The following is a 15,707-nucleotide window of genomic DNA, read 5'->3' as shown; positions in this document are numbered from 1 at the left end:
AGAGTGAGAAGGGAAGGAGAGAAACTACATGGGGCTGTATGGAGAAAACCAGGGAAGTACATGGGGTGCCTGGGCTGGGCCAGTGTTTACAGCAGCATAAGGAAGAGACTGTGCCTGAAATGAGGAGCCAGGGTAGCAAACAGAAGTGATTATAACAAGCATCGCCTCTCTGTTAAGGAATAGACATTAGAGGAATAAGCAGTAAAGCTCTGTGCCAGTGGGAATACAAACTGCTCCAGAGTCTGTAGGGGAAGCTGGGACATTGAGCCTATAACATCTTCTGCTGCGACACTTGCTGTGAAAGTGTTCCATCTCATCTAAAACCACTTCACCTACAGCATGACCATTTAGGTGCTATCTGAAGCTTCCAGCTTCTCATGACTCCTACGGTAATGCATATGATTTCTTCTACATGACGTTATTATTTCATATTTTAAATGGGAAATTACATATAGTGCCCAACCTGGATTAAAAGAACACTATTAAAGCTACAGAACCAACCATATAGAAAACTGCTACACAACCTTTGTTTGTCTTCCCCTCCCTGTAAGGTTCATGCTGCCTTTAATTACAGGATCTCATGTTATTATTCCCACAGGATGAGGGTCTTTAGTAGTGCATGAGTGATTTACTTCATTTTGGGAATTTCTGTAATGTACACCATCTGTGGAAACTGAATGGTTCACAAATATTAACATGCACGTTAGGGAAGGAGACAGTATTTTCCCCACTGTGCAGGTGAAGAAAAGAAATGTGAGAGAAGAAGCTCTGGAATAACTTCTCATTGGAGGTGGCCAGCTGGAACTTGGATTTGCTTTTTCAGAGTATTTAGCACCATTCCCACGAAGTCAGTTACAACTGGGAATGTTTAGCACTTCTGCAAATAAGGCCACAGGCCTCATGATAAGACACCACAGAGTGAGGACTCACACAGGGTTGGCTAGTGGCCACCTGTGCAAGCCTGGCTGAAGCAATTTCCCTAGGAGCCCAGGAACTCCAGTGAAAGTGGAGAAACAACCCTAGGTCCCCCAAGGCACAATTCAGCTCCTTCACCTTGAGCCACCCTTTTATTTCAGCCTGTCACAGTTCTCTGCACAACTGTGACAATCTATTACTGGCACTGGCAAGCAAAGACAGCAACTACTTTGATTGCAGCCTTGTTTGGTTGCACTGATGTTTTTCAGAGAAGAGTCAAAGAACAGTAGTAAGATGGGAAAAGGCTGCCCACAAGCATATCATTGATAACTGATGGACAAATCATACAGTCATATTTGAATGGCAGGGTCCTCTGGTGATACTCCCCAGACTATGGTCTCCAAGGTCAGTGGAGAAAAAAGAGGGAAAAACCCAGAAGATGATTTAAAGCTGGAGGTTAACTAAGTTGTGTGAGTAGGTGACAGCAATAGGAAAGAGAAGTAGGAGAGTGTCAGTTGCACAGGTCCAATTCCAGTGTTTCTGGACTGTTTTACTGACTGTTCTCTGCATCTGATGTCTCCTTCCAGTGCCTGTGATATGGTCTTATGGGCAGATAGGGAAGGAATCAGAACCAGTACTATTCTGAGTTAGATGCTCAGCAGGAAATTTACCTCTTGTCAGCAGTATTGTCATGGTATGGGCTGTACATTGGTGTAAATACAGATTCTAAAGTCATTGCTCTGTGAGTGGAGATATTTCTTCTCTGCCCTCTCAGTGAAGACAAAGTTCCAAAATCTCAGCTGGGCAACAGGTCTCAGTATTTGTCATAATTCTCAAGGAAAAATCTTCAACAAAGGGGAAAAAAAGCCAAACTTACCAGCCCCAAGAAGATGCAGAATAGCTGAACTACATCGGTGTAGGCCACAGAATAAAGCCCACCCACAAGAGTGTACATAGTTGCAATCAGGGCAGAAACAATGACTGAAATATTGATATTAATGTCAATGATCACACTTATGGTGGCACCTGTGGGGAAAAAAAACAAAACACTGTGTTAGTGTATGTCACAGAATGATGAGAAGGTTCACCTCTGTCAGGTTGTGTATACCGGTACTGGTCTGCTGTCCAGTCTGACCCTACAAAAGCATGAAGACATAACCCTCTCTATCTTCTGAACATCCCGTCTGCACCCCTGGTAGGAGTGGGAAAAGGAAGACTCCTGTTGGTCTAAATTTAAGATCTATCATTTTGCAAGTTCTTACCAAATGGAGAAGAGAAGGGTCCCAACAGCTTTTCCTTACTTGCAGAACTGCTCAAGCTCTGCAAAGACTACAATCTTCTGCCTGGGGAAAAGAAGCCACATATAGACACCTGAAGCCTCCCTGGATGAGTTACAGCTGCATAGGAACAAGTGTATAAATGCAGTAAAGATACTCTTGTATCTCACTTGTGCTCTGAGCTGGCCCCTTTTGACTAGGGAAGAAATGGTAGAGGAGGCATCAGCCACCGAGACAATCATTCACTGACTTTTCTAAAGCATCTTTGAACTATTTATATAGGAGAAAGTTGGGTTTCTTTGCAAACTGGAGAATTCAACAACCATTGCTGACCTGGAAAACAAGCACTTCTGCAAGCACCATCAAATAAGATTTCATTTGTAGAAAACAGACCACAATGTTGATCTTGCCAGTCAGTTTCCACAAAACAGCTTGTAGAATCAACTTCATTGCCCTCTAGGACATTGTCCCTCTAGGACCTTCTCTTCAAAGTTGCCTTCCAGCTGGTCAGCGCTCAGCCTGTACTGGGGCATCAGGTTGCTCTTCTCCAGGATTTGGCATTTCCCTTTGCTAAACTTCATGAGGTTCTTGGCCATTTCTGCAGCCTGTTGATGTCCCTCTACATGGCAGCACAACCTTCTGATCTGTCAGCAACTCCTCAGAGTTTTATTTTCTGCAAACTAAATGAGGATGCACTAGGGCCAATCATCCAGATCATTAATGCAGTTATTACACAGCACAGGACTCAGTATTGAGCCTGCAGGAACTCCACTGGGTGTGTGGCCATCTCAGCTGGATTCCATGCTTCTGGTCACAGACTTCTGAGACTGGCAGCTCAGCTACTTTTCAGTCCTCCTCACTGTCCACTTCTTTACTATGTACTTCATCAGTTTATCGATATTATGGGAGACAGTGTCAAAAGGTCTTGCTGGTATCTACAAGATGCACTGCTCTCCCTTTGTGGACCAGGCCAGTCAGCTCATCATGGAAGGAATCAAGTTAGTGAGGCATTTTTTCCCCTTCATAAATCCATGCTGACTCCTCCCAATCCTCCTGTTATCTTTCAATTGTTTGGAAGCATTTTCCAAGTTTATTTGCTTCATCACCTTCTCAGGGATCGAGATGAGGCTGACCAGCCTTTGGTTCTCTGTGCCCTCCATCTTGACCTTGATGGTGGGAGTGGCATTTTTTATTTGTATTTCTTCCAGTTTTCAAGAACATCCCTGATCACCACAATCTTTAGAATATTACAGATTGTGTCCTGGCAATGCCATCAACCAGCTCACTCAGCAATGCATCTTGTGAAGTCCCACAGACTTGTGTCTGTTCAGTCTGTTTAAACGTTTCCTAACCTGATCCTTTTCCAGCAAGTCTTCCTAGCCCTGAACTTTCCTAGGGTTTTCAGGGTCTGGATATTCCTGAAGGTTGGTTTTACCAGCAAAGAATGAGGCAAGAGGCAGTAAGTACCTCAGCCTTCTCCATATCCTTTGACCTCAGGTCTCCTGTCCCATTCAACAGCAGGCCTACACCTTACCTAGTTTATGTACATTTAGGAACCATTCTTATTGCCCTCTACTGTCAGATTCAAAGGTGTATGGACTTTGGCATTTCTAAACCCACCCCGAAATGCTCAAGTAACATCTCAGTATTCCTTCCAGGTAACCTCTCCTTGCTTCTGCATTTGAATGCTTCCTTTTTATGTCTGATTCTAGCCAGGAGCTCCTTTTTCATCCATGCAGGCCTCCTGACACCTTTGCTTGTTTTCCTGATCATTGGGGTGGACTGTTCATGGAGGAGGTGATCCATGAATATCAATTGGTTCTCCTGAACCCCTGTTCTCCCAAGTGTCATCTCCCATGGGATTTCTCCAAGAAGACCCCTGAAGAGACCAAAATCTACTTTCCTGAAATCTGTTGCTGTGATCCTGCTTTTTGCCTTGTTCCTTCCTCTCAGGACCCTGAACTCCACCATCTCCTGAATACTGCAGGTAAAGCTACCAGCAGCCTTCACATCTCTAACTATTTCTTCCTTGTTTGCAAGTATCAGGTTCAGCAGAGCAATGCCATCCATCAGTTCCCTGGTTATTTTTGCCAGGAAATTGTCAGTGTATTCCAGAAGTCTCCTGAAATTTTTATGTCCTCCAGCAGCATGCTTCCAGCTGCTATCAAGGTGTTTATACACTTTTCTTAGATGTATTAGCTATTTCAAGTGATTGCAGTCTTTTAACACTATGTTTAAAATTTCCTCTCTTTCTAATTAGGATAATTTAAATTAAATGCTTAGCAGTAACTTTTAGTCCTTGCAGATATGGCAGGTGAATATTCTTGACCACATAGGTGGAAAAGTTCTGGCAGTACGACACAGCATGATGTGTGGTATATGAGAGTTGCAGAGAGCTGACAGGTGGCTTTTTGTTCTCCAGTGAGCCTTCAAGATTCATGTGTCTTAGAATTACAGGCTTGAACTTCTTTCACAAACTGAAAGTCCTGTCTTTCCCTTCTATAACCCTGCCAAGCAAGGAATCATGAGTAAGATCAACAAGTGAAGAGTACTGGGATTAAACATTCATCAGTGAGGACAGATGTGCAAATCAGGAGATATAATATAAATAGGTCTATTCACAGATAGTCAAAATTTTCAAAGACCTTTATTGTCACTGATAGTCTTTAGCTGTCAGCTGTTAATAGCAAGCTACTAGAAAGTCATTCACATCACTTGCTTTGAAATATCACAGATTAGCTTGTCCTCAATCAAAAAGAAAGTATATTCCAAATACTCAGAGAGTTCTTCAAGCTATTCAGCTCCTATCACCTCAGCATGTAGTTTGTTCTTAGTCCTTTAAGGGTTTTGTGACGAAATTGTGGTAAACAAGCTCCCCATTGCTTTGCAGTTCATCAGAGCACAGTTGGAGAGTACCTTCAAAATTTATTTTCTGTTTAAAATAGCTTGTGCTAGAAAGCATTGCCACATGCATGTGCACTATGAGTATGATTAGCTGGTAAAAGTCAACTGCTGGTGCTTCAGCTCAAGGGCTTTCTCACTTCTTGAAGGGATTGCTGAATTCAAACCTGAAATATAATTAAAAACCCTGGAAACTGATTTATTTTTCAGGACTGGATGAGAAGTTGCATGATTTTCTATTGAGTCATAGTTCCACTAATTCTCTGTATCCGTTCTTGAATCCTAAACATTTTCTTCATTTTGTCTAGTAGAAAGCTATGTCAGATAGAATAATACTTAAATTTATTTATCTGCATCTTGATTTACTTCTATTATTTGTGCTATGGGAAGTTGTCTTTTTTTTTTTTTTAATGCAAAAGATTGTTTTGTTTAGATGCATCGTCAATGATGTTCCATATTTTTCAGGGAAATTTTAGCTGTCTCTTGTGGTCTCAATGGTATAAAAGAGAAGCTCAATCAGCCTTGACATAAAAGGAATAATTGCAGTGACTCATGTCACCCTCACTGTTAAGGGAAATTTGTGGCTAAATCTTTCCATGCTGCTTTGACAAGGGACCACTTAAGGGTACCTGAAAATGAATAGATATCTTGCATGTCTTTCCATTACCGAAATAATCAATGGAGTGCCATTATTAGTTTTGACTACTGGTTACCATAGGACCAAGACAACTTCCACACTCTGTGTCATTTAGTTAGGATAGTTAGCATTTGAAGCCAGGCTTTTTATGTATTTCTGATTTTCTTAATCATTTACAACCATTACAAGTTAATTTTTATAATGCTAATTCCTTACCTAAGGCTGAGAAGATGGCGGCAGCCCAGAACATTTCTCCCATTAAAGCTGGAATAAACAGGAGACCTCCCATCCTTTTTCCATAAATCTGCTGAAAAGGGTCTAGCATTGTCACATAGCCTTTGGATCGCATGGGTTTTGCAAAAAACAGACCACCTACAAAGAAAAGTAGCAGAAGGCTGCAGTAGAGAAATGTGTTGCTATTAAAGGGTAAAACATAGAATTTGAATTAAAGGTACAAATATATATATATGTATACTTTTTTTTTTTTAAAAAAAATAGGTACAATTAAAATATCTGCTGGGAACTCTAACCTTACATCTATCTACAGAGTTACATAAGCAAACTCACACTATTCATGTCTACAGTGTGATAATGAAAAATTAGTGTTTTATTTTGTCTGGTTCAGTTTTCTCCACCTGCCACTATGGATGCTGTCAGGGTTTTGTGTAATTTTGTATCAGCCTAAGGAAATGTTTTTCTACCTAATTCTGTTCATAATTAGAGCAGAACCCAGCATGACTATGGGTCTGATTTCTTTACATGAGGCTACTCTAAAAATAAAACTGTCTGGGATTACTGGATCATAAATATGAGTTCACACATGGTATAGTATGCACACAGCAAGTGTGATTCTTCCAGGACAATTCAGATTTATAATGTATGCTTAAATCAACCCTACTCCACCTGGAGGGTAGGTCAAATGCCTTCTGGGCTCTGCAGGTGTCGGGCTCCCTGAACATTCATCATTCACTTATTTCTGTGCATGTTCAGAAATTTTGATATATCACAATTCTGCTCTGCCTGGCTTACATATGTGCTGTATATGTACATAAATGTACAAAGTCCTCATATTCCTAACATATTTCTAATATACAGTCTACAAATTCCTTCTGGTTGGGAGAAAAAAAAAAGGAAAAAAAGGATACATCTCTGAAAAGCTGAAACAGCCATTAACCTGTGTTGTTAATACTTGCGCGTCTACAGTTAAGTAGACTTCTCTCACAGTAAAACTGCTGAAATACAATACATAAACTACATTTAAAAAACTATAAGACCAGGGAGATCCTAATAAGATCAACTGTACAGTATTTGGAGACCTTTAGTTAGGTTCTTCATCACAAGTTATCTATCCATTGTATTGTCCAGAAAATTTTTTGAATTTCTCTGTCTTACCTTATACCATTGACATTTCTTCATTTCATTAAGTTCCCTGAACAGAAGCTACTTGCTTACCAATCACAATGTATTTATACCCCTTGTGTTACACTCTCTTTAGACAAGTAGTTTTCAGGCAGAAAACCTCCAGATTTTTATTCTACTATTTTTGCATTGTTCATGAATCCCATTCCTATTCTACTTGTTATATCATCACTACAAAATACAGCTAAAACAGGAAAAAAAATCACTGGTAATATAATCTATTAGGCCATTCAAACATCTGTCAAAGGTAATAGGAGATATGTTAAACTTTAGAATTGAATTGCTTGAAAAATTAGAAAAAATGCTATGCAGCAGAGCATTGAATTACCAGGGAGATTGATTTAATCTTAAATCTTTCAGTCTGAAACAATAATATTTCTTCTATGGTTCTATTATTGTATTTATAATTTTTTAAAGTGTAAACAACTCTTCCTCCTGCCCCTAAATCTTCACGTACAGATCATACCTACAGAAACGCTTTCCTTGCTATGCTCTACAGAGGGATGTGCGGTCACATCTGCGATGCAGATGTTTATTTTGTTCTCTGTAGTGGCCTACACTTATCAGTTCAGGGAAAAAATGTGGATTTCATTAAAACAACAACAACAACAACAACAACAAAAAAAAAACAGCTGGAAATGAGGGGAGTGTCTAACTCACCCCCTATTATTAATTTTGTCAATTCTACAGAGGTTATGAGCCTGGAAGATGCTCATGGCTATGATCTTAATGATCACTTAATGACACAGATCGATCATGACCCTCATGACCTCAAAATGACATCAACTGATCTTCAAGCAGACATCTACCATTACTGTTTGCCTTACAGGAAATAACGCTGCTGTCAGGGATGGGAACTACTATTGGAACTAGAGCTGGCCTGCATACACCAGGGAGGAACATGCATCATGTGGAAGGTTTCTGCCTGGAAAGAGAGGAGAACCAGGACAGACCATAGGAAAGCACTTCCAAGGGGAAAATGAGTTGTACAGGAAGAAATAATAGGGGCAAGAAGAGCTGGAAAAGAAACCAACGGGAACAAAGGGACAGACTAGCTGGGAGGACCATGAGAAAAGGCTTGAAATAGACCGAGAGGCTAAGTATTATTAAAAGTCTAATATACCAGTAGTATTAATAAAAGATGAAAAACACAGGATCATTTTTGCAAACATATTCTTTCTAAGCAGTTGCACCAGCACTTCCCTTAGGGACATGATCTGTTCACAAACAGAGGATGTACTTGACAGCTTTGTGGAGCATTCATCATGGCTTACAAGGCAACATTTCTGTTATGAGCTGCTCCATGCAGCTGAGACATGATTAGAGATTTTTTTTATTGATATGAAGAAAAGTATGGAAGGTCTGAGACTAAACTTGGGGAGTTACAGGACACAGCATTAAAATTACAATGCTGCCTGTATCTTACACACCGACCCTGCACACAACAAGATTCAGTATTTGCATTTTGGTACATGATTTGGTGTTTTTACTACAATTAAAAGGACATTTAACAAATTTTAAGGCAACAAACTGGTTCTGCTCTAGACTACCTACCTAATATTAAGCAAGTTATTTATACTCTCACTGAAGATTTAAAGATGTAAGTAGTTCTCTAATCTGCACTCTTGAAGTCCAAGATTTAGAATATTATCTGATAATCTGAAAATCAGTAATCTGATATTATTTTCCAGATCATATAGGCTCTTAAAGAAAACCTGAATATATAAAATCAAGCACATATAATTAACACACCCCCAAACAAACAAACAAAATCCCTTTCTTATTATGACCCCCATAGATCACTATGGTCATAATCATCTAGGTCTTGATGAGGCATTCAGGGGACTTGAGATATCAAACTACTCAAAGTGATTTCCCATTTTTCCTTTTAATAGCCTAAGCCTATCAGCAAAAGGGATCTAGTTTACCTCAGTGTCCTTTTATCAGACCCTCGTGGTGTCATTTCAGATGATGGTCTTGTCATCAGAACTGTTTAAAATCAGAGACTGTTAGCTTTAGTTGCTTGCTTACCTAAAACCAGACTAAGGGAATAACCAATAGGTGCCTGAGCCCAAGCTAGACCATAGCCTGGGACATATACAGCTTCCGCTGTCCCGTTGATGTAACCTCCTCCAACCCATGTGGCTGAAAAAGAAGAGATGAAAAAATATTTAATGCCCACAAAGAAGGAAAACCTTCCATGCTGTAGAATGAAATCATCATCACTTATAATATTACGATATTTTATTATGTGTACTGTACAAGTCCCAGACATGACATCCTTCTATAGAATGTAGTCCTAATCCAAAAAAATTTACAACTTAAACATATGAAAGAGAAACCAGATGGACTCTGCACAGTGAGTGAAAATGTGAGGCCCAAATCCCTCACTACTTTTTTACAATGAATGAAGCATATCAACTCATTAATCATTATCATTTTCTTTGTGTTAGTCCAAATGAAGGAGGGAGAGCAGAGGAAAAACAATAAACAAAAAAATGACAAAGTCATCCCAGCTGAGAAAACTCAGAGCGTTTAAACTGGACAAGAGTTTAATTCATGCATCTTTTAAGAGGGCCTTTATGAAAAAAGTGCCCTTAAAATCTTACTAAATTTTAAATTGTGGCTACATGAAGCACATTTAGTAAATTCTGATTTCCCTGAGTAGGGAAATCCCTACACAGGGCTGTGATAGTTTTGTACTGCTATTTAAGTTATGAAAGTTGTCTCATTTATTTTTGTGTTCCCTGAAGATATATTCCAGAAGTGAATTGTACTATCTGCAGTATTTCTGAACATTTGTCTAAGAAACAGCATTATTTTAGTATACTGTCCCCAGACCCTTAAAGAATTGATCCTCTGCCTTCAAGAGAAGTTTCTACATTTGAGAATTTTGGATCTACAGTATGTCTGAAAGAAATTCTCAAATGCAGAAATTTATTGTGATTGTACTTGCAAAAATCATTCATAATTAATTCTGTAGTGAAGTAATTTTCAGAATTTTGTGTCTCAGATAAAGAAATGGAGTTGGACACAAATGATGAAGAATTAATTAAAATTCCTAAAGAGCTTTAATGACAATCTAGCTGACCACTCTTTTCCACTTAACTGTTGTACGTCTCTATTACTACTTGATGCTAAATTGCACCATGGCTTTAGAATCAAAGATCTCTGGAAGTTGCAGCGTTGCAATTGTCCCCCCTCCTGCATTTTGAAACACAGGAATAGACAGAACTGTTGTTGGAAATACTGTAACGGGCCTGTACAAAAAAAGTGTATGCAGAGAAAATCTGCAACAAAAGGAGTGACCCCCATGTATCCTCATGCAAAGGAGTGACCCCATGCATTGGTAGACTTTTTGGTATTGAGACCTGCTGCACATTACAGAGACAAGTGATTGATGCCCATGTGGAATCACATGGAGAAGATGGGTGACCACTGATCCTTGACAGGAAGAGACAGGGGTACGGAATCTATATAGAAAATCATCAGACATTTGGGATTTTGTGCCTCTTAAGAATGCGAATCTAGTGAAGTAGGTGGGAATATGATACTTTGGTTACTGGAGTCAATATACACCTGGGATGTGTGTTGCTTATTGTGTCTCAAGCAGAATATACTTTGAGAATATGTTTTAAGCACCTGCACACTGTAGCAAGTTACTGAATAAATAATTAGAAAAATATTTGTATTTGTCTCCCTCCCTGGAAAAAGCATGAGCACGAATACTGCATGAATGATACCCACTTCCAGATAGGAAAAGATATTCCATAGCCAAGGAAAAATGCTCAGCAAAACTGCAGCTGTGGTGCAAGAAGTCTTCAGAGTCCAGCATTGATTTGCCTGGGGTTGCCACTGAAAGGGTGTGTGCCCTCCAAGGAGATCTTGGAATGCTGTACCCAGCTCCCTAGTTTTCGCCTGGAGGGGACGAGGTCACTTCAGTTCTGTAGGATTTTGCAGGGGCCATTGCCCTTCCCTGCCTGGGGACAGGAATGACACCCTATGCACGGGTATTGGTAGGTAGGCTGGCACGGAGGATTTAGCTCTCATTTTCTAAATGATTACTTCATTTCTTGATTGGGAGTTTAAAAATTAGCTGCTGATCAATTTTTGTGTGCACATTGCTCCTCTGGAACACCTGCCAAGGACCCCAGAGTGTTATAAATGTGTTACACAGCTTTTTGTCAGGGGGTTAATGGATATACTGTTATCAGTAAATATATTAGAAAGAAAATAATGGGATATGGTAGGAGGGGATTTCATCCCAAGATATTAATGTTCTGATCCTCAGTTTGATAAGCCACAATTTAAAGTTAGTCTAATCCCTTTTTTGGTGAAATTTTGTCTTTTTCTTTTTCTAAATCAGACAAAAGGAATATAAAATTTAATAATCTATAGAAACACTCGTGGTAATCCATTTTAATCCTCTCTTTGCCTGACATCTGAAGGACCCCAAACCGCTGCAAATACAAATGTCCATTTAAAATAAACACCCTCAAAAACAATCAGGCAAATACTGAGGATATGCAGTGTAATTCTGCACTTAGTTCATTTGAGGAACAAAGAAAAGAATCTCAGAGTTCTTTAAATATATTGATATATATTAGCAGGTCAGATTTTTCTGGCACTTCTTTGTAAATGATTGCTTGTCTAACCACTCAAATTATTGAATCGTCAAGTTCTGTAAGATGAAATTCCTGATCCAGTGATTAAAAAGCCCCAGAATATTGATAATATTAATATTATTTCTTTTATTCGTGTGCAAGGATACAAAGCTCCATCCAAGTAAAATGATAATTACATTAATAGATTATGACAATTTAGTGGCACTTGTAAGGATTTTAATTACGTCATTTCAAATATTTCCTTTGGGGTTTAATCTCAATCACCAAAATCAGGATAGACTCAAGTTTGTCACAGGCACCATTTAAGAAATTCACCCTACAAATTAAGGAATGCTAATATTTAATCCAACATTTTAATTATATTTATGTAAAATTATCCTCATGTAAAAATGATACACAAATTAAAGTCATGCCTATTGCAAAACTATGTTAGATCATTTTAATATGAGCTGTTGTGATCCATCCAGAATTCAAGATTTTCCCTCCTGTTTTGATAGCTGCAGATATACTCCACTTTCAGTCGAGTGCCAATCAACCTCCATGTTCAGGCATCTCAGTGGGTAGCTGGTATAGATGTTTTCTTCAGGATCATAGTCTGAATCCATGTATGTCCATAGCCATTATTCATAGGGAGTGCACTTGCTTTAAAGCTTTTAAATGCCATTTAGAAAATGAACTAAATACTCAGGAATCTCTAGTCCATCCTATGAAGTCATGTTCCTTATGCTCTGAATGTTTTAAATTTATAGACTAAATCCTGTCATCCTCCCTTCTAAGTATGGAACATGGTAGAGTTTGTCTCAAGCAAGAAAGACAGAATTAATCATAATCCGAAGTGTTTCACGCACATATAAATAATATCCTTTCTATCCTTCTTCTCTTTAAAAAAGTTTAGTTTTTCTTTTATAGATAGGCTTTGCTTTTTAATTCTTAGACAACTAAAGCTGTAAAATATCACAGTGGTTTTGTTATAGCTTTACAAACTACGTATCCCAATCACTCTCACTGAGACAAAATATTAACTAGCCCCTGATTCCATAGGCTTGTGTCCACACCTGGCTCTATGTGCAAGCTGTGGTTCCCCAAAAGTGAAAGTGGAATTTAGTTGGCATCTCAAGCTTTAATTGCCATATTTATGGAAGGTGGAGGTGAGAAAGTGGGTAAACCCTGATATTTAAACCAGAGTGTTTTACCTGAGCAAAGACTTCAGGATCAATCTGATGCTCTACCACAGAGATGATATACTACATCATCTCCAGAGGCTGCATGAAATAGAATGAGCATGTGTGGGTGTGAATTGTGGTAGTTATAAAAGTTAGCTCTTATGCAGCAAGGCTAATCTCAAGTCTCATCTCTGCTTCAGCTGTTACAAAAACTATTCCTGTAAGGTTGGATTAAGGAGACGAGAATTTTTGTCTTCTTCCACAGGCAAGGCTCTTAGTTACAGCCACCTGTGCGGGGAATGTCTTGTTTCATCTCTACTCCGCCAGCTTAATGATTACAGTTTTGTGGCAAGCAATATCTCTACAAAATATTCTGGTTTTGGTGGTCCTGAAAACATTTAATGTGGCAGAAAACAGTCAAACCAGCTTTTGCTGTAAGTAGAACATCGTCATATCTGATGCCTCAGTAGCTGATGGATATATGGCTACTGAAGCATCAGATGTACTCCAGGACATTATAGCGAAGTGGTAACAGTAGAACAATTGCCTGGCTTCAAACTTTAACAACTTTTACAAACATCCTTTACTCTTTATCCAAATATTCAATTTTTCAATGAGGAAAATGACTCTACAAGAAGATGGGGACTACTCCCGATTAAAGAATACAGAAGTTTGGTTCAAGTTTTTATGCATCTCTTCCTTATTAGGTAAATGTGAAACCACTACAGGACAGAATGAAAACTCCCATAACCTCATAAATCAAATTTGGGAATTGAAAGGGCTTTGCCAGAATAGAATTTAGAATATCAAAACAATGAAGCATGCTTAAATAAAATTAAATTGCTTAAATAAAAAGAGTGGGCCAATTCACTCTTCTTATAAAGTAGTTTTGTTCCGATCCCATCTGTTAGCTGCAAAACTTGAGATTTTGGATCACATTATGAAACACTTGTTTTCCCACATGTTATCTGGTTCAAATGGCTCTGGGAGTCAGACAGCACTGCTTACAAAATTAGTGAACTCATTCTTCACCGAGGCTTTTTCTACTGATACTACTGTTCACAGCAATGTATTATTTTGTCAAACTGTTGAAAAAAAAAAAAAAAAGAAAGAAAGAAACTAAAAGAATCCACAAAGTAAGTTTGCTTGTAAGTCAGTGGACATATAAATTTAGATTTATGCCAATTTCCTTTTAGAATCTTATTCTAAACTGATGCTGAAATCCTCTCCCTCAAATCTTTTTCCATATAAACTTTGCCTTACTGAGATTAAGCAAAAATAACTCATGAATTTGGATGGCTTTAACAACAATAACAATTATTTTAAAACTGGATTTCTTATTAATCCATGGAACTCCTATATTTCTGTCAGAAACATATCTGTTCTACAGATGAATATAAAAGCAATGAATAAGAAATATAATATATTCTTCCTGTACAATTTTAAACAGTTTGTTGTTTTTATCTAGATGTTACTTGTCTTTTCACTAAACAATATCAGCAGCAATAGGAAAAGAAAGTATAGATATTTTCTCCATTTTGTATTATTTAACATACAGTTTATAGTTCTCTTTCATTCAGATGGAAAACCGACATACTATACACCGGTTAGGAAAAAAAAAAAAAGGGAAAAATAATTTTTACATACCAGTCATTGTAAATCCACCAACTAGCAAGCCAATATCTCTTCCACCGACTATAATAGCTTCGCTGCGATCTCCTTCGCTGCCAGTGTTCTTGGTTTTCCAAGCAGCCCATATCCCAACTGCCAGGATAGCCAGGTAAAATACAACTATGGCCACCAGCCCTTCCACATGGAAAGGCATGTTGAAGTCCCGACTGTTTCCTTGATTGCTATTTCATTAAGACCTCTGGAGAAAATGCAATAATACGTCTGCTTTTAACAAACCTGCTAAGATGCTTTTTAGAATCAATATGCAAAGAAAACTCAGATGGTTATTAAAGAGGCTGTTCTGGTGAATTTATGAAATGAGTCTTTCAGTTGTAATTGAAATTAAGTTTAAATACCAATTAAAACGCCTGTGGAGCACCAACCAACAATTGTAACCAGCGATTACGATGGAAAATGAATGATGTGGCTGAAAGCTATGCTGGTCTTAGAAATCTGTTAGAGAACTCAGAATTCTTTTAGTCACCAAGTCCCCAGTGCCAGGGAACTCTTCCATCAAGAAATGGTACGTGGAATAGGGTAGAAGATCGTGGCCATGAGGGCTATTACCGAAGCCTCCAGTTAGAAGACAAGCCACTGAGCTGTTTCGAGTGATATAAGAACTATAGAGAAGTAATAAACACAACAGCAAAAGACATCTTTGGGGTCTACGTGTTGGGATGCTGAGTCTTTTCCTCCTCCTGACATCTCCCACGTTTAAAAATCTCCGCTTTCTCTTTGGTGATTTTCCAGCGGGGAAAAAGTATTAATCAAATCGCGCTCGCACTTTCAAGTGGAAAGCGTGCAAGCTGTCGAACGGCAGAAAAAGGCGAGGAGGGCGAACCGCAGCGGGGGCAAACCCCGGGGCTCCCCTCTCCCCGGAGAGCCCTTCCCCGGAGCCCCCTTCCCCTCTCCGCTCCTCTCCCGCTGCCACCCCGCGGCGCCTCCGAGACCCTCCCGCACCCCGACGGCTCCGTGCGGAGCCAGCCCTACCTGCCGGGGGGCTCCGCGGGGCTCCGCACCGCCCTGCTCGGCCGCGCACCCCCCCCGCCCGTCCGCCCCTTCCCACCGCGCCGTCGGGGAGCGGAGCCCCCCGGCCGCC

The 15,707-nt window shown here is 39.4% G+C and overlaps 1 protein-coding gene and 1 long non-coding RNA gene across 3 annotated transcripts in view; one reads left to right on the top strand and one right to left on the bottom strand.

Annotated features, from left to right (window-relative positions):
- Window positions 1-15,707, top strand: part of LOC310893034 — a 137,248-nt gene that overhangs the window by 109,374 nt on the left and 12,167 nt on the right. The window lies entirely within an intron of this gene.
- The window catches only part of SLC5A7 (solute carrier family 5 member 7), a 30,749-nt gene that overhangs the window by 14,122 nt on the left and 920 nt on the right, over window positions 1-15,707 (bottom strand). The window contains exons 1-5 of one of the 2 annotated variants that reach the window (XM_083821495.1): window positions 15,176-15,680; window positions 14,585-14,807; window positions 9,181-9,294; window positions 5,947-6,102; window positions 1,793-1,941 (exon numbers count right to left, since the gene is read on the bottom strand). In XM_083821495.1, the coding sequence (XP_083677621.1) occupies window positions 1,793-1,941; window positions 5,947-6,102; window positions 9,181-9,294; window positions 14,585-14,762 (597 nt within the window). In that variant the 5' untranslated portion in view covers window positions 14,763-14,807; window positions 15,176-15,680. Of the gene's footprint in view, window positions 1-1,792; window positions 1,942-5,946; window positions 6,103-9,180; window positions 9,295-14,584; window positions 14,808-15,175; window positions 15,681-15,707 lie in introns of those variants that run through there. The other variant, XM_083821494.1, reaches the window with a different exon arrangement.

Source organism: Anser anser (genome assembly GCF_964211835.1).
Source record: "Anser anser genome assembly, chromosome: 1".
In the NCBI taxonomy this organism is placed as follows: domain Eukaryota; kingdom Metazoa; phylum Chordata; class Aves; order Anseriformes; family Anatidae; genus Anser; species Anser anser.
This window is presented reverse-complemented; position numbering and strand designations above follow the sequence as displayed.